The sequence below is a fragment of the Sorex fumeus genome, unplaced genomic scaffold (genome assembly GCF_029834395.1).
Source record: "Sorex fumeus unplaced genomic scaffold, SorFum_2.1 ptg000051l, whole genome shotgun sequence".
NCBI classification, from domain to species: Eukaryota; Metazoa; Chordata; class Mammalia; order Eulipotyphla; family Soricidae; genus Sorex; species Sorex fumeus.
The window spans coordinates 5292826-5314147 of NW_026606108.1; the positions used below are offsets into that span (position 1 = coordinate 5292826).

Here is a 21322-nt window from a genome sequence, read left to right on the forward strand (position 1 = left end):
TCTCATACCCCTCAGCATTCCTGCTTCTAAGCTCACTGGACACTGACACACGCTTCTAATGATGTAATATTCTCATTCATTCCCTCCAGAGTACTTTCAAATTCCCATTGTGATGTTTTCTCTCACCAAGTTTTTTTTCCTTTTTTCTTTCCTTTTCTTTGGGGGGGATTGGCAGTGGGGGGCACACCCAGGGATGCTCAGGGGCCCCTGCTGAAGCACTGCTCTGGTGACGTTCGGGGGATTATAACGTGCCAAGGATTTAACCCATGCCTCCTCCATGCAAAGCCCGCATGCTTGCCCCTTGAACTGTCTCCTCAGCCCTCACCCACTTATTTTGGGGGCTTTGCACCTGCCAGTACTCCGGGGTGTAGTGCTCGGTGAATGTGAGGTACTGGGGGTCGAACCTGGGGCTTCCACATGTGGAAAGCCTACACCCTGCCCTTTGCACCCTCTCCCTGGCCCCTCGTTTTTTCTTAATTGTAGAGGTTGCCAAGGACCAGTGCAGGACTGGCTGTGGTCCCAGAAACCAACTCACTTCTCGTCCCTTTCTTTGATCCTTCCTCCATGCGTCCTGGTCGGAGAGAAACCGACACGTGTTCCAGTGGAATGAGGGGACCGGGTCACCGCAGTGGAGCCTCTGGGGAAGGGGCTGCAGGGCAGAGGTGGAAGGACCCGTAGCAGTTCGTGTTTTGGCCCAGGGAAGCAATGTCAGAATAGGAGTCAGAGCAGGCAGAGCTGCTCGGGCGTAGTGAGACAGCCGGGTTCGGGCATGGACAAGCTCTCAGAGGGGTCACACGTGCGATCAGAGCCTGCTCAGACAGCCGGTCAGTGTTGGTGTCCATGGCTGGCCCTGGAGCAGAGCTAGAGTCTCTGTGGGGTTTGTTTGTTTTCTTGTTTAGGGGCAACACCCGGCGGTGCTCAGGGCTGACTCCCAGCTCTGTGCTCAGGGATCACTCCTGGCAGGGCTCAGGGGACCCTCTGAGATTCCAGGGATTGAATCTGGGTCAGCCATGTGCAAGGCCAGTACCCTCCCCACCGTCCTAGCACTCTGCTCCCCCCCACCCCAGGTTTCCCTCCGAACGATCACTGCCCCCTGGAAATCGCACAGTGGGAGGTTCTGCATGCTTCCTGTTGGCTGTTCGGGAGCCCTTCGGGGTGCGTGAAAGCAGGGAGGCTGGTTCCACTTTGCCCTGGGACATAGGAAGTGAGGCTTGGGAGGGGCAAACACAGGCTGTCCCGCCCGCAGCAAGGGTTCCCCGAGAATCCTGCCACCCCCCTCAAACCACAGACTAGCCTCCACCTGGCAGCCCTGATGGGGTGTCCCTCGAGTGGGTTGCGGGTGCCGCTGCCCCAGTGCCTTCCTCCTGGTAGACTATGACATTCACATCTGGTCCACCCTCTGGGTTCCGATGTGCTACAGGGGCCAGACTCGAACTGACACAAAACAGGAGTATGCCTCAGTCAGGCAGACCCAGCCTAGCTCAGCTCGGGTAGAGGAGTCCCGGGAGGTGGGGGCCTGCCTGGCGTGAGCGAGGCTCCCTGAGCACTGCCGGGCCTGAGCAGTACCACGGTGCAGGCCCTGAGGATTGAAGCATTTGGTTCCGTTGGCCAAGAACTGTTGGGAGTGGCTGCAGGGTATCTGCAGCCCCCCCGAAAGGAAGCAGGAGGCTGCAGGATGACTCAGGGGCCAGGCGAGTTCAGGTCATGATCGAGGACAGCCAAGGCAGTGGCCCTGCCCCCGCTGCCCGCCATGCTCTGGATTTCCCTGAGGGGAACCCCTGCAAGGGGGAGCACCTGCAGGCAGGCGTGGCTCGTCCTGACAGCATGAGGCCTGTCCTCTGTGCCCGCCACTGGCCACTGGCCGAGGAACTCAGCTCCCCTCTCCACCACACGAGGAATGACCGCCCTCCAGCAGCAGGGGCAGAATAGGGAGGGCTCTTTTCACTAACTTGAGACACTCATGACCTCGTCCATGTTCTCCAGCCCTCCAAGTGACCACAGGGCAGCCATCCCGCCCCCTCCCCCACCGTCTTCAGCCCTGTTTGCTTGTCCCCTAGAGCTCTGTGCTGTGAGCCCCCTCTTGGGCAGTCAGCGGTTTACTCTCTGCCTGTGACTGTCCACTCTGGGATCTGCTCTTGTTCTCATTCACTCTCGCTCCCTCTTGCTTACTTTCTTGCTTGCTCTCTTGCTCACTCTCTGATTTTCTTAGTGGAACATTTTGATTTCCTTATGAAGCACCAAGAAAAACTGGAGGCCCAACAAGGACAAACGATGGGCTCAGAGCACCATGACATCAGGACAGAAGTCAAGCTGAGGCCAGCGGTCTGGTCCACAGCCTTGTGGGGGACGATGCCTTCCAAGGAACCATCATTATCTTTCTAGGAAGATTTCATCTTTTTTGTGTGTGAAATTCCAAGATTTCTCCCCAACAACAACAATAACAACAAAGGTAAAGGTAAAGGCCCTCCCGCTGATCATCGATTTGCTCGAGCGGGCCCAGTAACGTCTCCATTGGAGACTTTGTTGTTACTGTGTCTGGCATATCGAATACTCTCGGTAGCTTGCCGGGCTCTCTGAGAGGGGCGGAGGAATCGAACTCTGGTCGGCCATGTTGGCTGCTTGTAAGGCGAATGCCCTACCCGCTGTGCTATCGCTCCAACAACAATAATAACCATTCACGCTCTAAAATCAGATCTTCGTAAAACTTGGCCCCCTGACAGTCTGCAAGCACGCAGACCTCGAGACCATTGTGGCTGGTGCCCGGAACGTCCTGTCCTTCCTCTGCGTGTCCTTCCTCTGCCGGCTTGGAAGTGCTGCAGTCTGGTCAGACCCTTCCTGTTTGCCTTGCACTCTCTCTCTTTCTCTCTCTCTCTCTCTCTCTCTCTCTCTCTCTCTCTCTCTCTCTCTCTTCCTCCCTCCCTCTCTGTCTCTGTCTCTGTCTGTCTGTCTCTCTCTCATATTCTCTCACTTGCAGTTGCTCTGTTGTGCCAAAGGGGTAACCATCAACAAGGCTGCACATGTCTCCAAGCCTGGCTGCCTGGCTTTGGCACACATCAAAAAGAACAAGAAAAGGTCCCTCCTTTCTTTATTTCGGGAAGAGTCTCTGGTGGTGTTTTGGGCTCTGAGAGTCACGCCTGGCACTGCTCAGCTTGTGGGCAGACCTGATGGTTGGGGGCCAGTAGGGCCCTACCTGAGGGTGCTGGGGAACAAACCCAGGTACTCAGACTCTCTCATCTACTACTAGGACTTCTGAGAGGAGGTGAAGATGAGCCACACCCAGAGGTGCTCTGGAGCAACTCCTGGCTCTGTGCCCAGGAACCCAGCTATGGTGCTGAGGATTCGGTCAGGTTTGTGACCAGAGCGGCACGCCCTGACTTCTGCAGTCCTCAGCCACTGGGGTTCTTTAGGGGAATCTGGACTTGTGCACAAGGAGCAAAGTTACCCTCCCTGGGCACAAAAGGTCAGGGGATACCCCCAAAACTCAGTCATCACATTACCAAGACTTTTTTTTTGCAACATTAAGAGAAATTAATTGCAATGCCTAAAAGCGAGGATGCTGGTGCTTTTATTACCAATTCCTGGGAGGGCAGGCTCGGTTTTCTCATTTTTCTTCCCCTCGCCCATCCTGGCCCCCAGCTCGGCCCTAAATCTCCCCCAGTCTGATCTAATCCTCAGTATCCTCTTGACCTGAACTTGCCAGGGTCAAGCCAGCTTTTCGGGGGAGCTGCCCTTCCATCTGGACGTGCCTGCTGCTTGCTCCCCGGGATGTCGAGCTTCTTCCCAGAGGTTACGCCAGGTGGCATCTGACCCCATGTTGGCCCTGTTTCTGATCATGGGAGTTATGGGGATCGTTGCTTTGTTTGGGTTTGCACTGTTGGTTTCCTGTGTTCCCAGCTTCTGGGAGCCCTGAAGGCCATCCCACCCAACGACACTTTGGATTTATTATCCGCCAAGCCTCTGGACGCAGTTTCCTGCCAGGGTGGTTATGCTAAGTGTCCACGTGGCCTGGTATTTGGCGCCTGGTGCCCTTCAGTCTGTCTCTGTGGCCTGTTTCTGTCTCTGTCACTTTCCACTCAACAGTGCTGTGGTGGCTTCTCTCACGCTTCCCTTGCCCTCCCCCTGGGATCTGTCCTGTTTCCTTTTAATGGAAAATGGTATTTAGAAGCTGAGATATGGGTTTTGTGTTAATTCAATGCAGTTGGGCTATTTCTGTTCCTATACCCGGTCTATTTGTAAGCTGAACATACATGCATAGATGCACACATACACTTACAAATATGTTTACCTGTTCATCCATCTACCCATCCACTCATCATCCATCTGTTCATCCATCCATCAACCCACTCATCTGTCCGTCTGTTCATCCATCTGTTATCTATCTATCCATCCATTCATTTATCTACCTATCTATCCAACCAGTCATCTTTTAATCCAACCATGAATCTATCCATCATCTCTACACCTATCTATCCATCATCCATCTGTCCGTGAATGCCTCTCTGTCCATCTTTCTATCCATACATCTACCTATCCATCTATACAGCCTATTTTCCATCCATCCATCTAACCAACCATCTATCTGCCCTTATATACACCCACTTATTTCATCCTTCCATCTGTCTGAGTACCTATATGTTCATCATCTATCCATGCATCTCACAGAGCATCCACCATTCCACCTGTCTATCCATCTACCCACCCATCCATCCATCCAATCATCTACCTGCCCATCCAACCATATACCCACCCACCCATGCATCCAACCATCCATCCATCCATCCATCCATCCAACCAATCATCCAACCATCCATCAACCAACCATCCATCAACCATCCATCCATTCATCCATCCAATCACCCAATCATCCATGCATCCTCCATCCATCCATCCATCCAACTATACCTCCAACCAATCATCCAACCATCCAATCATCCATCTAATAATCCAACCATCCATCCATCCATCCAACCATCCATCCATCCAACCATCCATTCACACACCCACCCATCCATCCACCCACCCACCTATTGTTTTACTTGCTTTCCTGCCTCTATTGAAATCTCAATTCACATGGAATTCAGTTCCAATCCAACCCCATAGCTGCCTTCTCCTTTCCCCTTCTTCTCTAGGGTTGAGAAACCTGGCAGCCATTATCGTGAGGCTGTCACCTATTTGATCAGTGTCCTGTGGACAAAGGGTTTATACCTCCTCCCTGTGTAGACCCAGAATGAGCTTCACTCCCCCAGGACACTTTCCCCAACATGGATACCTTCCTCATCCTCTCTGCATCTCCCTCAGTCTTCCTCTCCCGAGAGACCAGCTCTATGCCATGTGTGGCGTTAGGACTACACTTTTCCCAAGAAGGAATCTGATGTTTGATTATCCATCAAAATGAAGCAAAAATTTAATGAAGAAGGGGGCTTAGGAAGAGGAGTCTGGTGAAACAGTTCATTTTGGTTATAGAAGTGGGGACAGGAGGGGCTGGAGCGATAGCACAGCAGGCAGAGCATTTGCCTTGCATGCCGCTGACCCAGGTTCGATTCCCAGCATCCCATATGATCCCCTGAGCACCTCTAGGAGTAATTCCTGAGTGCAGAGCCAGGAGTAACCCCTGTGCATTGCTGCGTAGTCCCAAAAGAGAAAAAAAAAGAAGTGAGGACAGGAGAGATAGTACAGGAGGGAAGGCCCTTGCCTTGCATGCAGCTAACCCTGAGTCTATCCCTGGCACCACAGGGGATCCCTTGAACACCACAAGGGGACACTCCTGAGAACAGAACTGGGACTACCCCCTAAATACCACCAGGTGTGGCCCAAATGCAGCCCTCCCCCCGCCCCAAAAAAATCCACTAAGTCATTCCAAGTGAAGTCCCCCAAACTAATGATCATCTCAGATGAGGATTTCGGGTGCCACAAGCCTAGGGTGAAGACCAGGTCTAGAAGTTAACCCCATCCTGCAAAGGCTGATTCAGGGGAGAGAAACTGAGGTGGGCTCCATAGGGATGTCTTTGCAGGAGTTTGTAGGAAGCAGAGCCACTTCATCGCCTGCTCTGGGTGGGTGCTTGCAGAAAAGGCAATTTGAGGAGACTGGAAATTGCGCAACTCTCTAGACTGGGGTCAGCATCATAATTATTACAGTAACAGAAAGTGACTCTGTGTAGATGTGACAGAAATGGGAAGCGGGGGTTGGTTGTGTGTGTGTGTGTTTTCCTAACACTTTACAAAATAACTACAAAGCGGCTCATTCTCCCTTCCTGGACTTCCTTCATTAAAAATCCCAGGTAACCCAGCGCTGACTAAATATAGTCCTGGTCGCCGTCTCTATTTATAACCTTATCCTGGGCGGGAGGCAGCAGAATCCGGGGGTGTTACAGGTCCCAGTTATTATGTTTTCCTGCCGCCGACCACCTGGGATCAATGACATTCTATACCCCGATTCAGGCACCCGTCACTTTTAAATCTAGCCGCTCCCGACCGTGCCAAGGCCTCTGCCGGCTGAGCAGAGGACCGGCTTGCTTCAGCTGTGAGTGGACCCAGATCGGAACATCTGTTTCCAGCCAAGGGCGGGCTTGGGAATGATAAAAAAGCTTCTTTTTAATTTTTCCCTTCCTGGGTCTCAACGCTGCCCATTTCTTTCTGAGACCTTGAATTGTGACAATTTAAGGTTGCTTATCAGCTGTCCCCGAGGCCGGATGTCACTGTCCATCCAGTCCCTGGGGGGTGGGGGTGGGGGTGATAATTCTTGTGGCCAGATCCAAGGAGGCATGGAGCCAACCAACCCCCACACCCTGAAAACCTAATTTGCTGACTTGAGGGCTTTCGGCACAGCACCTGGGGCTGAGGTCACGTCCATGGGCGGGCGGACCTTTGGACGGACGATCACTCCACTGAGGTCAGCTTGGCCGGCGGGCCGGTCATTTGGCTGTGAATCAGCATAATGAGTGAAAGGGGCCTCGCCTTTCCTCAGGACGTGAGGAGCGGCGACCACTTCCTCCCCACCGGGCAGCCAGGGGCCCCACATCTGCTCCTCCTGCAGTTACGGGGAAAACAGGTGGCAGGAGAAGGGCTGTCCTGGAAATGCCCCCTGCCCCTGGCTTCTGTCCCTTTCCTGTTCAGCTCTGCAAGTGGCCGACACCCCCAAGGCCCTCCCGGGACCTGCGTGAAGATCACGGGGCCAGCTGGCTAGTGTGTCCTACTGCCCTGCTGGCCCCACACCCCGGGAGCGGGAGGATTGGGATTTGCACAGCTGGTCTGATCAGGGAATCGGCTTGACTCCACACCTACCAGCTGTGGAGGGAGAAAGCCTGCGCAATGAGATCCAGGTGTGGGCAGATTAGGACCTGGCGAGTCCAGGAGGGCTTCCTGGAGGTTGTGGCCTCCAAGGTGATGGCTCAAACCCGAGTCCGGGTGGGAGTATGTGTGCTGGAATGTTCTGCATCAGGTGGGGCTCTTGCCTGGCATGTGGCTGACCCAGGTTTGATCACTGGCATCCCGCCTGTACCCTGAGCACCGGCAGGAGTGGCCCCTGAGCAAAGAGCCAGGATTGACCCCTGAGCATTGTTGGGTGTGGCCCCCCAAACAGACAGAACTGAATGGGCAGCTGACTTATCTGAAATGGTGAGTGGCATCAGGGCCCTGACTGCTGGCGTCTAGAAGGTAAAGAGGGGAGCTAAGCTGTCCCAGACTGGTGGGGGTGTCTCGTGCAGGCCAAGCCTCCCAGGTACCCCCTCCATCCTCTGGTGGGAGGGCAGTGGGTACAGCCACCCTTGAGAACCAATTCTGAGGGGGCATGTGGAGGGTTCGCAGGCAGATGATGCTTCTGCCCAGGAAGAGGGGCAGATTCAGGGCACAGGGGGCCGTGAGAGTGGCCAGGGTAGGTGACCCCACAGATGTCTGCATTGGCTGTGGCAGTATCGCGGGGGTATGGCCACAGACACAGGGCAGGTCAGCTTCCTGCAGAGAGCCTGCCCTCTGCCGGCTTGGCTGAGTGGCTCCTGGACAAGGCAGTGCTGGGGACCGGACTCAGGGCCTCAAGTGGGTCAGGCACGCATCCTGCCCCTTTGGACTGTCCCCCCCCCCCCCCCCAGGCCCTCATTGTGCTTTTTTGCTAAAATGCAACCTTGAATATGTTCCTCAGCCACTTCCGGCTGCAGTCCCCGCTCTACAACATGAAGTGGGTCATAAGAGCAAGCTCACAGGCAGGTACAGGAATCTTTTTTTTTTTTCCGCTTGTTTGTTTTGCTTTGTTTGGGGGCCACACCTGGCAGTGCTCAGTTTACTCCTGGTTCTGTCCTCAGGGATTGCTCCTGGCGGAGCATGGGAGATGATATGGGATGCCAGGATCGAACCCAGATCAATTCAGCCTCTTGTAGAAACTTTGCAATAAAATTAAACTCCTCCCTTGCCCCCTGGAATGAGGAGGAGGCGCTCAGAAAGCATCTCGTCCCTTCTTCGTGAGCAGGGAGCACCCCATAAAAATTGGGCATCACAGTGACTGAGAGGAGAGGCAGGACGGAAGTTTATCTCCATTTATACTGTCTGCCCGTATATGATTTTCTGTTCTCTTTTTTTCTTTTGTTTTTGTTTCTCTTGTTTTTCAGCAGTGCTCAGGGGTGACTCCTGACTCTGTGCTCAAGGGTCACCCCTGGCAGGCTCAGAGGCTCCAACCCAGGTTGGCCATATGCAAAGCAAGTGCCCTACCCCTGCTGTATTTCTGCTCTGGATCTTTTTCCCCCTTTCTTATTCAGAAATGGGCATCAGGGTGTTTTTGAAGTGCAAACTCACATTTTAAAAACTGCAGATGAAGTTAATTATGGAACTAATCATGGCACACCAGGGAAGTGACACGTGCTGAGAAATACTCCATACCAGCACGGGAGCTACAGACTGGAAGCTTCCACGGTTAATAAAATCACAAAGAAACGAGCTCTCATGCTTCTTGAGGTGAACGTGAGAGTTTTGGCCATTTTACTGTCTTTCGACTATTGGCTTTTTTTAGTTTTCTTTCCAAATAGACTATTGATCACTTGATCACTTGACGTCCCGTTACTCATCGATTTGCTCGAGCGGGTGCCAGTAACATCTCCATTCATCCCTGTTGCGTGCTAGTGTAGCCCAATGGCGTCTGCTCACTCCAGGAACACGAAGAGCCTCAAACCATTTGTTCAGAGTCTTGACGAAGAAGTCTGACCTAATGTAGGCTATTAGGCTGATAAAAAGCAGGAAAGAGGACAATCACTTCCATTGCACTTGGACAAAAATGCAAGCTCCATTTATGTGATTTAGCCTAAAAGGTAAAGGTAAAGGCCCTCCCGTTGATCATCGATTTGCTCGAGCGGGCCCAGTAACGTCTCCATTGGAGACTTTGTTGTTACTGTGTTTGGCATATCGAATACGTCACGGGGAGCTTGCCAGGCTCTGCCGTGCGGGTGAGATACTCTCGGTAGCTTGCTGGGGCTCTCCGAGAGGGGCAGAGGAATCGAACTCGGGTCAGCCATGTTGGCTGCGTGCAAGGCAAACGCCCTACTGCTGTGCTATCGCTCTAGCCCATGATTTAGTCTATCTTATTTTATTTTATGAATTGGAAGGTTGGTGGGGGTCCCACCCAGCAGTGCTCAGGGATTATACCTGGTGGTGCTCTGGGGACTGGATGCAGTGCCTAGGATCAGTCAAATGCAAGATAAGCGCCTTTCCACCCCTTAATAGATGTTTTCTGGGGCTGGAGCAATAGCACAGTGGGTAGGGCATTTGCCTTGCACGCGGCCGACCCGGGTTCGATTCCCAGCATCCCATATGGTCCCCTGAGCACCACCAGGGGTAATTCCTGAGTGCAGAGCCAGGAGTAGCCCCTGTGTAACACCAGGTGTTACCCCCCCCCAAAAAATAGATGTTTTCTTCAGGCTCAAGAGCCCATTGCACAGAAACTTGGCTTCTCACTGACCCTCTGAGGTTTTATTTCTTCCCGGGATCTGACTGAGAATATCCAGCGAGGTCTCCCATGATGTTCTAATGATGAGCCACGTAATAATGTGTGTGCCTATGGACATGTGTGTGTGTGTGTGTGTGTGTGTGTGTGAGAGCCAAGACACCCACACCCTCCCAGGCAGCAGATGGTATGTGTCCTGTGCCCGACTCCTGTGGACGCATGGTGGGAAGAGCCAACAAGGGGCCAAGAAGGAGCATATTGATGTTTTATGTTGTGACGTTAATCCGTGGCAACCACAACACCGCGCCAGGATCAGAGTTGTTGGCGGGGAACAGGTGAGGAACGGAAGGGCTCAGGGCTGAGCAGGACTCAGAGGGCAAGTGGGAACCCCCACTTCTCCTGACAAAGCCAGCAAGAGAGAAGAGGCTCTAGCCCAAGACCAGCGCTTTGGTCATGGGGATGAGGCCACTTGAGGAGGTGTGAGGTTGGGGGTGGGGAACGTTCGGGGAACCCTGAAATGCTAGGGATGGAACCTGGGCTCCTTCGTGCAAAGCCTGCACTCAACCCTTTGAGCCATCTCCCTGGTCATTTCGTTTCATCTCCTTGGCACTTCTGGGAATCATACCCGTAATCATCTCATGTGCAAGCCAAGTGCTCTTCCGCTGAGGCGCATCTTGTGCTCAGAGAGCCTGTACCCAGGCCCTGGCCACACACAGCAGCCCAGGATGGCCTCTGTGGGGCTCTGGTGAGCCCCGACTTGGCATCCGAAGGCAGATGTCGAATGAACAGAAGATGGTTTCTTCCTTAGAAGATGACCATGCATTTCACAGACCGCTAGGCCAAGCCCCACTTCCCATCCATTCGTGTCATTCCCAGTTCTCTTCTACCCAGCCAGACCAGAGGACCCATGATAATCTGACCCCCTCTTTGGTGTCTGGATGCATTTGGGGGTTCAGTGTTGCCAGCAATGTTGTTGGTTTAGAACCAGGAGCCCTCCAGTGGCAAGAGAGATAGTACATCAGGGAGGAAGCATGCTTTGTATGCAGACAACACAAGTTCAATCCCTGGCACCCTGTATGGTTCCCCAAACACCCCGGGAGTAATTTCTGAGTGCAGAACCCCTGAGCATTGATGGGTGTGGCCTCAAAACAAAAATACAAAGAAGAGTCCCTGATTGAGCTTCAGATGCCCCCATCTTCCCATCTGTGCAATGGGTCCCTCCTGTGCTTCCCCTTCCCCACTCTCCGAATCTGAGTCATCGTGGGGGGTGGGAGCAGTCCCTGGAGTCTCCAGAGCTGGTCCTGAGGACCCCCAGCCTGCCCCACTCACCCTCAATCCCCCACATTGGAAGGAGCAGAACTGCGGTTGGTCATTGCTGTGGAAAGCCGACCGGCAGGAGGGACCTGACATTGGAGAGGGAGGGGATATCGGAAAAGCAGGCAGTAACTGTGGGACAGACACCTGTCATTCTGCTGAGGTGATGTGGCCAGGCCTCCTGCTCCTGCCCTAACAGGTAGACCTGTCCCGACCTTTGGCCCATGGAGTCGACCTGCTACTTCTGACTGTTGCTGAGCTCTATGGGCAGGACTGCATCCGGCAGAGGGACAGTATGAGGGAAGGTATGAGGAAAGAATTCTCAAGGGCCATGTGAGACAGGCTCAGTGATCAGTAACCACTCGGGACTGGGTGTCAGTGGCACCTCTACTTCTAATTGGCGTCCATCAGCCCAGGGACTAGGAGGTTCTACTCATCCATGCAACTAGTCAACTGTCCAGACACACTCTATCTAGTCCACCTAATAACATAACAAGTGTAGCTTGTGGGCCAGAGTGTCTTTGTGACGACCAACCACTCAACTCACAGTGAGTGAGTGTGACTGTGTCTCACTAAGTCTTTATTGACACAAACAGGAAGTGGACAGTCCCTGTCAAGCTTTATTGACACAAATGGGAAGTGGACACAGAGCCCCAAAGAATGCAAAGAATCTGACACTATACAGTCCCAACAGTACTCTTCACACCAGCAAAAAGGTGGAAGCAAGTGTCAGTTGACAGAGGGATGCTCATATGCCACACAGTGGAGTATTTCTCAGCCCTGGAAAGAAAGTAGTTTAAGGATGAGCTAGTTTCCCTCAACGCAGATGGATCTACTGTAAGATTCCACTTATGTGAATCCTCTCAGGTGTCAAATTCAGAGACTCAGGAAGTGAAAGTGTGGTTTCCGGAGCTGGGTGGGGGTGGGGGGACTTGAGGGTATCCATGTTTAATCGGGGTAGTTCTGTTTGGGGACAGAGAAAGGTGCATTGTGGCACCAAGTCTTGCTCTGAGAAACGGTTTGAGTCGAGCCTATTTGACCAGACTTTTAAAAAAGAAAATAACAGAACAAACAAAAGGTGGGCCAGGTCTGGTCTGTGGGTCACCGTATGCCAGCTCTTGCTTGGACTCAGTATCTTTTTCACGCAGCCCAGTCCGCAGCTTTGGGCGGGGGGGGGGGGAGGGGCGGCGGTTATCAGAGCTCCACATCTGAGCATCATGTCAGTTCATATCAAGAACCAAGGAGCTGGGGCATCCTGCAGAGTCTCTGTCCACTGGGCTCTGGACATGCTCCTGGGTCCTCTCCCATGAGTCTAAAACCACCTTTCCTCCTTCCCTCTTTCCCTTACCCCTTGGCGATTCCAGTATCAGGCAAATGTTTTGTCCACTGATGATAGCTACCCAGCTATTGTCAGCCTGACTCTGGGCTATGAGGGAGAAATAGGCCAAACTCATTCTCTCAGCTTTTTTTCATGAAGACCTCAAGGTGGGTGGAGACCCACAGAATTGTATTTCTTTACTTATTTGGGGATTTGGGGCCATACCTGGAGGTACTCAGGAGTTATTCCTGGCTTTGCACTCCGGGATCACGCCCAGCAGGGCTTGGGGAACCATATGGGATGTCAGGGTCTAACCTGGGTCGGCAAGCACCTTACCTGCTGTACTGTCTCTCCAGCCCTAGAGTTTTAGATGGACCCTGGAGAAGGGGCTCCTCCGGGGGTAGAACACTGGTTTGTTCAGGCACTGAACTTGGCCTCTCCCCCATTCATCATGCCTTCAGTGCCTGCTGACCTGTTTCTACATGACAGGAGCACCCTGGGACAAGTTTAAGGAGAAATGAGGTTCTTAATTCAGGGACAGAGAGGAATCTGTTAAACCTAGGAAAGGGAGGGAGGTAGGCTGTAGGTGAGTTTCAGTGAGAGGCAGGGTGGGGCAGCAAGGGGCTGGCAGGCTCACACCATACGTACCACCTGCATCTATATGCTTGGGCAAGAACCTGGCCATGGTCCCTCAGGGCTTCATATCCCTCCAGCTCTCTGCCTGGCCCTGTCTGCTCCAGTTGGGGGTCCGGTTTTAATGACAGTTCATAGCTGGGGCAGCTAATGGGGTAGTGAACTGGGGAGCCCCAAGTCCTGCTTCAACATCTCCAACATCATTGTTCTCATAAGGAGTCCAGATTCCTTATTCAGAGGAAGCGAATATCCCCTCCCAAGACAGTGCAACCAGGGGCCCAAGTGACAGTACAACAGGTAAGGCACTGGCCTTGCACGCAGCCGATCCAGGTTCTATCTCCAGCACCCATATGGTCTCTGAAGCACAACCAGGACTAATTCCTGAGTACTGAGCCAGGAGTAAGCCCTGAAAATTGCCAGGGGTGGCCCCAAAATTCCAAAATTTAAAAGAAAAAAGAAGAAAAAAAAAACAGAGCAGTCATGGGTGTGGAAACAGTGGACAAGGATGGAATCAATCTTCCTGATTGCAGGCCAGGACTCCTGGTGACCCCACATCACAGCTCCAAAGGATAGTTCATCATCCATTTACCCTTTTGTCCATCCAACGAGGGAAAAGCAAGTTGCATGGTCCAGTTCCAGGGCAACTTTGCAAGTCCTCTGCAACATTAGGTCTGTCCTCACTGACAAACTCTACTTCCAAGATGGTGGCCAAGTGGCTCCCTCCCAGCACCTGCTTTACAGGAAGCCCGTCCTCCGAGGACTGTGTCCCGACGCCAGGGTCAGCAGCAGCGACGCCCAGTCAGGGCTCCCGGGAGGACTGGCCCATGGTGAAGGCCGCCTCCATCAGCTTCTCAAGCCCGAGCCTCTTCTGACAAACGGCCACTGGCAGAAAACTGGGACACCCGTTTGGGGGCTGCGGGGGGAGCAGTGGGCTGTGATGTTCCCGTCTGACCTTTCCCAACCCGCCAGCAGATGGGTCCATGTGTTGTCCTTGGCTCGCGCGAGAACGAATGTTCATTCTTAGATATTTCAGTTTACCCTAGGGGTGGAAAAGATGAAGTTTGTTTATAAATGAACAGTTCGGTGCAGACCTAGCTAGACACTCACCGAGCTGTATGAGCAGGGAGGGCTGACTCGAAATGAATATTAATCCATGCTGACAACACTTGGCCAGGATTTCCTGGACTTGAAAGGATGTAAACTCATCCCAAGTTTCGGTCACCTGGGTGCTTCTTTGGGAATACTACCTATTTATTTATTTATTTATTTATTTTAAAATTTTTGTTAATTGGGGGATGTTGGGGGCAAAATGTGATGATGCTCGGGAGCTGTCCCCAGTTCGGGGTTGCTTCCAGCGGTGCTGGGGACCAAACGACAGTTGGCAACTTGCGTTGTTTATCCCAAAAGGATGGTTTATCCTCCCATTCCTAAAGTCTGACTAGCCATCACAGCTGCCGTGCAGAATGATAGCCTTGAGGAAATGTCCTATAGGAGCAAATGGCTCTTGGGAAAGGGGGCGATTGGGGAGCAGGGGGCAAGGTGGAGAATTTGGGAGTGAACTGATGATACAGCCTGCTTCTTGTTTTGCAGATCGGGAACCTGGAAGACTACTACCACTTTTATCACAGCAAAACCTTTAAGAGGTCAACTCTGAGTAGCCGAGGCCCACACACATTCCTGAGAATGGACCCCAAGGTACTCATGGCCACTCTGGGCCCGGGAGAGTTTCTGAAGTCAACGGTCATGGGGCCAGAGTGACAGAGCAACAGACAGGGCTTCTGTTTTGCATGCGGCCAATCCAGGTTTGATCCCTGGGACCCCTTCTGATTCCCCAGACCTGCCAGGAGCCATCCTGGAACACTGTGACAGGAGTAATCCCTGAGCACTGCCAAAAAGAACAATTCCTGAAGCCAACACTCTGTTTTGCTTCGTGTCTGGGTCTGTGGCACTGAAGGAGTCAGGACTTTCCTGCCGTGCTTGATTCTTGATTTTCCACCTCTTTTGCGTCAGATAGACAAACGGTAGTGACCAGTCAGACCATACATATGCTCCAAATATTTGAGTCTCCCATCACACTTGAGAACACAAATTCTATTATTAGTAACTTTTGTGGTGGAACAAAACCCAGGGCCTCATGCATGCGAAAACACATGTTCTACCACTGAACCATAGCCCACTGAACCACCGCCCACTGAATCACAGCCCACTGAACCATAGCCCACTGAACCATAGCCCTGGATCAAGAAATAAAATTCTTGGGGCTCAGAGATAGCACAGCAGCAAGGTGCTTGCCTTGGCTGTCAACCCATGTTTGATCCCCGGCACCCCATATGACTCCCCAAGCCCCGCCAGGAGTGATCCCTGAGTGCAGAGCCAATAGTAAGTTCGGAGTATCGCTGGGTGATTCAAATAATCACTGTCCTCCCATTGTTCATCGATTTGCTCGAGCGAGCCCAGTAACATCTCCATCATGAGACTTGTTGTTACTGTGTTTGGCATATCAAATACATCACGGGGAGCTTGCCAGGCTTTGCTGTGTGGGCAAGATACTCTCAGTAGCTTGCCGGGCTCTCCGAGAGGGGCGGAGGGATCGAACTCGGGTCAGCCAAATAAATAATAAGCAAATATGATTTGTAACAAATAAATAATAAACTATACAAGATTCAAATAAATCTCTACAAGAGGGTATAGATTTATTCACAGAAAAAAATGTTGAAGAATCAACAAAAATAGAAATTTCGGTGGTAAATTGGTGAGTCTTACCCAAAGAGGTAAAAGTCTCATCAAGTGAGTATTTTGCTAGTGAAATTAGAGACACGGGGGTAACGGTCTCCAGTGGTGGTCATGACACTGATCCCAGTGGTCACCACACATCAAAAATGTTGAGCAATAAATAGAATTTCCCCCTTAAAAACCTACAGGATGTTTGAGATCCCAGGACACAAAGCTAATTTGAGAAGCTAGCATTTTCAGCTTAATCTAATTCCTATTGATCAGAGGGTTAATTACATTTTCTCTCGGCATAGGCCTGAGATGAATATTTTATAAATGTCACTCAAGGTAAAGTGAAAAACGAAGGAAGGTCAGGTGCACTTCTGTCATCTCACTTGTTCAACAGGTGACTTTAAAAGACCAGCTGGGGGTTGGTGCAGTTGATGGGGCTGGTGGGAAGAGGCGCTGCAAACAGAATGCCCTGTGCCAAAGCAAGCAGTTCTCTGAGAGGAAGCAGTTCTAAGCAGCAAGGAGAAGCCTGCTCAGGCAGAGAACATGGGTGTCACCTCTTGAAAGCAGTGTACCGAATGTTACCTTGGTGTGGCATGTAAGGAACTATTTCAGTTCTTCCCAAAAGACATTTCTCATCAAGTTGCCATGGAGAGCTGGGTTTTTGGTCTGGTTCCGAGACACTCCACTGGCAATCATGGCTTCTGTATTGACTGAGTGAAGGGTGAGTGGGAGAAACTGTTTATCCTTGAGCACTGTTCCCAAAATACCCTTCTCTGGGGCATCACTTTGTGGGTGTTTTGATTTCTAGCACAGGAGGAAGTGGTCCCCTGGGGAGTCAGTGATGCAAGTGAGCTGCGATGATGTAGACACATCTTGTATGTTTCTGAATTCATGTTTAACATGGATGGTCGGGTAGATGGATGGGCCAGTTGGGTGCCAAGGGGAGCATGGATGGGTGGGCCAGCTGGGTGGGTATGTGATTATCTGGTTGGGTGGTTGGGTGGGTCAGTTGGGTATGTGGGCGAGTGCACGCATGGATGGATGGATGTTGGAGTGGATGGGTGGATGAGTAGGTTGTTTGAGTGAATCATACGTAGATGGGTGGATGGCTAGGTGAGTAGGTGGTTGAGTAGATGGTTGGGTAGGTGGATGGGTGAGTGGGTGGGTGAATAGTTGGTTGAGCAGATGGTCAGATCAGTTGGGTGGGTGATGGGATGGACAAACAGTCGGGTGGATAGGTGAGTTGGTTTGGTGGGTGAGTGAGTGGGTAGATGGAGGAATGCTTAGGTGGGCAGGTGGGTGGCAGACAGATGAATGGAAGGGTGGGTGAAGGAAAATGGGTGGGTGGTGCGGCATGGATCAGGGCAAGCAGAGCACATAGACATTGGGCAGTTCTCTGCTCACATACCCAGGCTGATTGTGAAGGAATCCTGGCTCCTGGGAGCTGCAAGTGGGGACTGAGATTCTCTGTGGTCCATTGTCTGTCGAGGTTGGAGAATCTTCTTGGCTAGGAAGGGGGGTCCCTGCAGCTGTCCTCCCAGTTCCCTTTCCTCTCACTACTTGCTGCTTGCCGTATTCTCTCTGGTGATGACAACACACTTGTTCTTCATCTGAAGGCCTTGGGGCCGTGACCTAAGAGCACATCCAGCTCTCCAGCAGGGCCAGGCTGTTTACGGGGTGTGGGGTGGGGGGGTGCCTGTCTCCCTACTCAAGGTCACAATGGGGAGAGAACAAGATGGTGGATTTTTGTGGTCCTTTCCCCCAGGGACTTTAAACATGAAGATGTTTCCCAGGGGCCGGAGAGATAGTCCAGCAGGGTGGAAGTTTGCCTTGCATGCAGACAGCCCAGGTTTGCTCCCCAGCATCCCATATGGTCCCCTGAGCATTGCCAGGAGTAATCCCTGAGTACAGAACCAGGAGTAAGCACTGAACCCTGCCAGGTGTGGTTCAAAAGCAAAAACAAACAAAAAATATGTTTCCTGGGGCTCGAGGAATGGTAAGGCTGGCTGAATCCAGTTCTAGTCCCTAGCAGGGCATGTGGTCCCCTGAGCACAGAGCAAGGAGTGGCCCCTGAGCACGAAGGAAAGAGCCCCCTCTCTCAAAACAAAAAGCCATTTCAGTTTTGAGAATGAAAGCGAAATGGAAATGAACTTAGCCTATATTTGGTTGGGGGCCAGAGCAATAGCACAGCAGGGAGGGCGTTTGCCTTGCACACAGCCACCCCGTGTAGCTTCACACCTTTCAGAGACACTTGGCTGCTCTTCCTTCTGCCAGTGGCCGCTATGGTGCCTGCGGAAGATCATGTGCTGAGGGGCCCATGCCCAGCGGAGCTACTGGGCTTGTTGGCTTTATTGTATTAAAAGGGACCATACCCGTGAGGCTCGGGACCCATGTAATGCTGGAGATTGAACTCAGGGCAGGCGTCTGCTCTGCCCCCTGCAATGCCACCCCCAACTCTGGGCTCCCGCATCTCAGGGGCCTGCAGAGTGCTTCATGCAGTTCTGGCCTAAGGGCAGCCACCTGAGTCCTTGAATGAGACGGGCAACTAGACATTCTCAATGCAAACAATGAGGTTGAGTTTTCTTCAATGCAACCACCAGCAACCCCCTTCCCCCCTCTCCCATCCACGAAGCTTCTTTGTAAGCTCCTGGCCGAGTGGCTCCCAAGAACCGTGCCAGTGGAGAAGAAAGAGGTCAGGTGAGCAGCCGCCAACCCGAGCCCCGTCCATGGGATTGGCTGGTGGTTCCTTGTACTAATTAAACGTTGAGCCCCAGGGAGAGCAAAGAGCCGTGGCAGCCAATTATGAATTCCGGACTGCAATTGGGAGACCTCGGCTTCATCCTTAGCATCTTGGGGCCAGCCAAATCAACTAGCTGCCAGTCGGACTAATGCTTACTTTGCCTAAGCCTTCCCAGTGAAGTACTGGGCGCAGTTGGCTCTACCCTGAAGTCCTTCCGGCCACATCTCTCTTGCTGTGTGTGCAAATGCCTCCTCCTCCTGGTCCCCAAGCATCGCCCACCCCTGGCCCCTGGGCATTTGGAGAATTGTGTCGCTCATAGCATGGAGAAAGTAAAAAAAGATGATGGAGTCTTAACTTTGGCCTAATGCTGGGCCTTTGTTGTATGCCAGTGACCCAACCAGAAATGAAAGTTGGGAGGACTGAGAAGGAAGCGGGTGGCTTTGCAGTTTAACAAGACGGTCTGTCCCATGGCAAGTGCGTGCTTTGATAAGTGCTGGAACTTACAAGCTGCCCCACCTTGCATCAAAGCTGAGATCAGATATATATATAAGGCCCCCAAGAAAACCCAACTGGATCCAAGATGGTTGGGCGGATCCTGAGACTGGCGGGGGGGGGGGGGGGGGGGGGGGCGGTGCGAAGCACACACAGGCTGATTAGGCCGCTTGATTCTTGATGCAGTATGGGAATTGCCTGTTGGTTTTGCTTTCACTCTTAATTACCTTTACTAAGTGTTTTTAACCATCTTTGCAAAAGGCCCTTTTGCTCCAAATGCTTTGTGATCTGCGCTCTCCTGGGGCACAGAGCCTGTGTTTCTCAGCGTGCAGGATTACTTGCTAGTTTTTTGATCTCTCTCTCTCTCTCTCTCTCTCTCTCTCTCTCTCTCTCTCTCTCTCTCTCAAAGCATTTGTTTTTAACAGATGTCTTTGCCAAAAGTCTGGAGAGGGCTCAATGTTACCAGAGCCTCAGCCAATCGCTGAAAGTGCTCACAGATTTCTTTGAAATTACTTGTTGTTGATGGCGTTCCAAGCTGGCTTATCGTCCCATACGCTGGCCCGGGTCTCCCAGGTCCTTAGATTTTAGCATGATGCGGGTGGGGTCCTTTTCTGCTTTTAGTCCTGAGTGATAAAGATGTTTGGAACGGAGCCCTGAGAGGGCCAGGTGCCAGCACTGGGAGCCCCAGGACCAGGGTCTCTTTCCACCTCCGATGCTGGGAAAAGATTGCGAAGGCCCGGAGAGACTTTCTGGTTGGTCAGTGGGGGACTTTGTCCCGCAGTTGCAGGGAAGCTCGGGTTTCCTTCCAACACTGATGCAACGATCTTTCCATTAACCACAGATGGAATGTTATCTGTCAGTTCTGTGTGCTGGGGCCATCCGGACTGCAAACAAACAGAAAGTTCCTGGCAAATGTGGGTGCTGGGACAGGGACTGACCGAATGAGGTTTGGGTGTGGTCAACAGAGGAGTTGTGGGGAGTGAACAGGGCTTACAATTATCTTTTCTTGGCTGGGGGGTGCAGGGGGCTCCCCAGCTGTGCCCTGGGGACCCAGTGGCCGATCCTGGTGACTGACAGTCTGCTGCTGGGCAGCGTGGCTCCTTGTTCTGGTCCAGTGTTGCCTCAAAACCATGCCTGGGGGTGTTCAGGGGCCCTGCAGTCCTGGGGAATGACACTGGGGCCTCGTGCCTTCCAGGCAGGAGCCCCTGACCTCTGGGCATTGCCCAGCTTCTGTCTTGGACATTTTTTAAAGAATTTATTTTTTGATGGGGGCTGGAGTGATAGATAGCACAGCGGGTAGGGCATTTGCCTTGCACATGGCCAACCGAGTTTGATTCCCAACATCTTATATGGTTCCTTGAGCACTGCCAGGAGTAATTCCTGAGTGCAAAGCCAGGAGTAACCCTTGTGCATCGCCAGGTGTTACCCAAAAAGAAAAAAAAAGAATTTCTTTTTTGAAGAATTTGGGTCTCTCCTGGTGTGCTTGTTGGAGGGGGGCACCCTATTTAGTGTGGAGGATCCTACCCAATTCTGCTGCAGGGCTTGCTCCCCGGCCCAGCCCGTGTCTCCTTTTTCAGCTGTTCTAGAAGGATGACAAAGAGAGCTGAGGGGAGCACTTTCAAGCCTTCTCAGGAGCAGGACGCAGAGCTCACCCCTCTCTCTCGGGCCAGCTTCACACAGTGTGCGTCCCTCTAGTTCCATCCAGGACGTGCCACCTTGCATGATTTTGGTTTGGGGATCACTCCTGGTGGGGGCTGGTGGGGGAGAACTCCTTGACTCTGCACTCAGGGACCACTCCTGGTGAGGGCTGGTGGGGGGGAACACAGCGGGTGTCAGGGTCAAACCAGGGTCAGCCCCATGCAAGCCATCAGTTTCACTGCAGTGCTGTCTCTCCAACACCAGGAGATGTTGTGTGCCATATAACAGCTGAGTTTCTTCCTGCCAGGTCAAATGGCTACAACAACAGCAAGTGAAACGCAGGGTGAAGAGACAGGTGCGCAGTGACCCCCAGGCCCTGTATTTCAACGACCCCATATGGTCCAGCATGTGGTACATGGTGAGTAGAGTGGGCTGGCCATCGTCCAGGTGTGTGCCTGCAGTGCGCCATTTCCCCCATCTCTGACCACAGCTCATGTTAGGTGTAAAACCTCAGCCAGAGGGGCCAGAGGGATAGTCCAAC

At 52.4% G+C, this 21322-nt stretch overlaps 1 protein-coding gene across 1 annotated transcript in view; it reads left to right on the forward strand.

Annotated features, from left to right (window-relative positions):
- The window catches only part of PCSK6 (proprotein convertase subtilisin/kexin type 6), a 90665-nt gene that overhangs the window by 19430 nt on the left and 49913 nt on the right, over window positions 1-21322 (forward strand). Inside the window, exons 2-3 of the mRNA XM_056124360.1 lie at window positions 14778-14882; window positions 21089-21199. Coding sequence (XP_055980335.1) covers window positions 14778-14882; window positions 21089-21199 — 216 coding nt within the window. The remainder of the gene's footprint in view (window positions 1-14777; window positions 14883-21088; window positions 21200-21322) is intronic.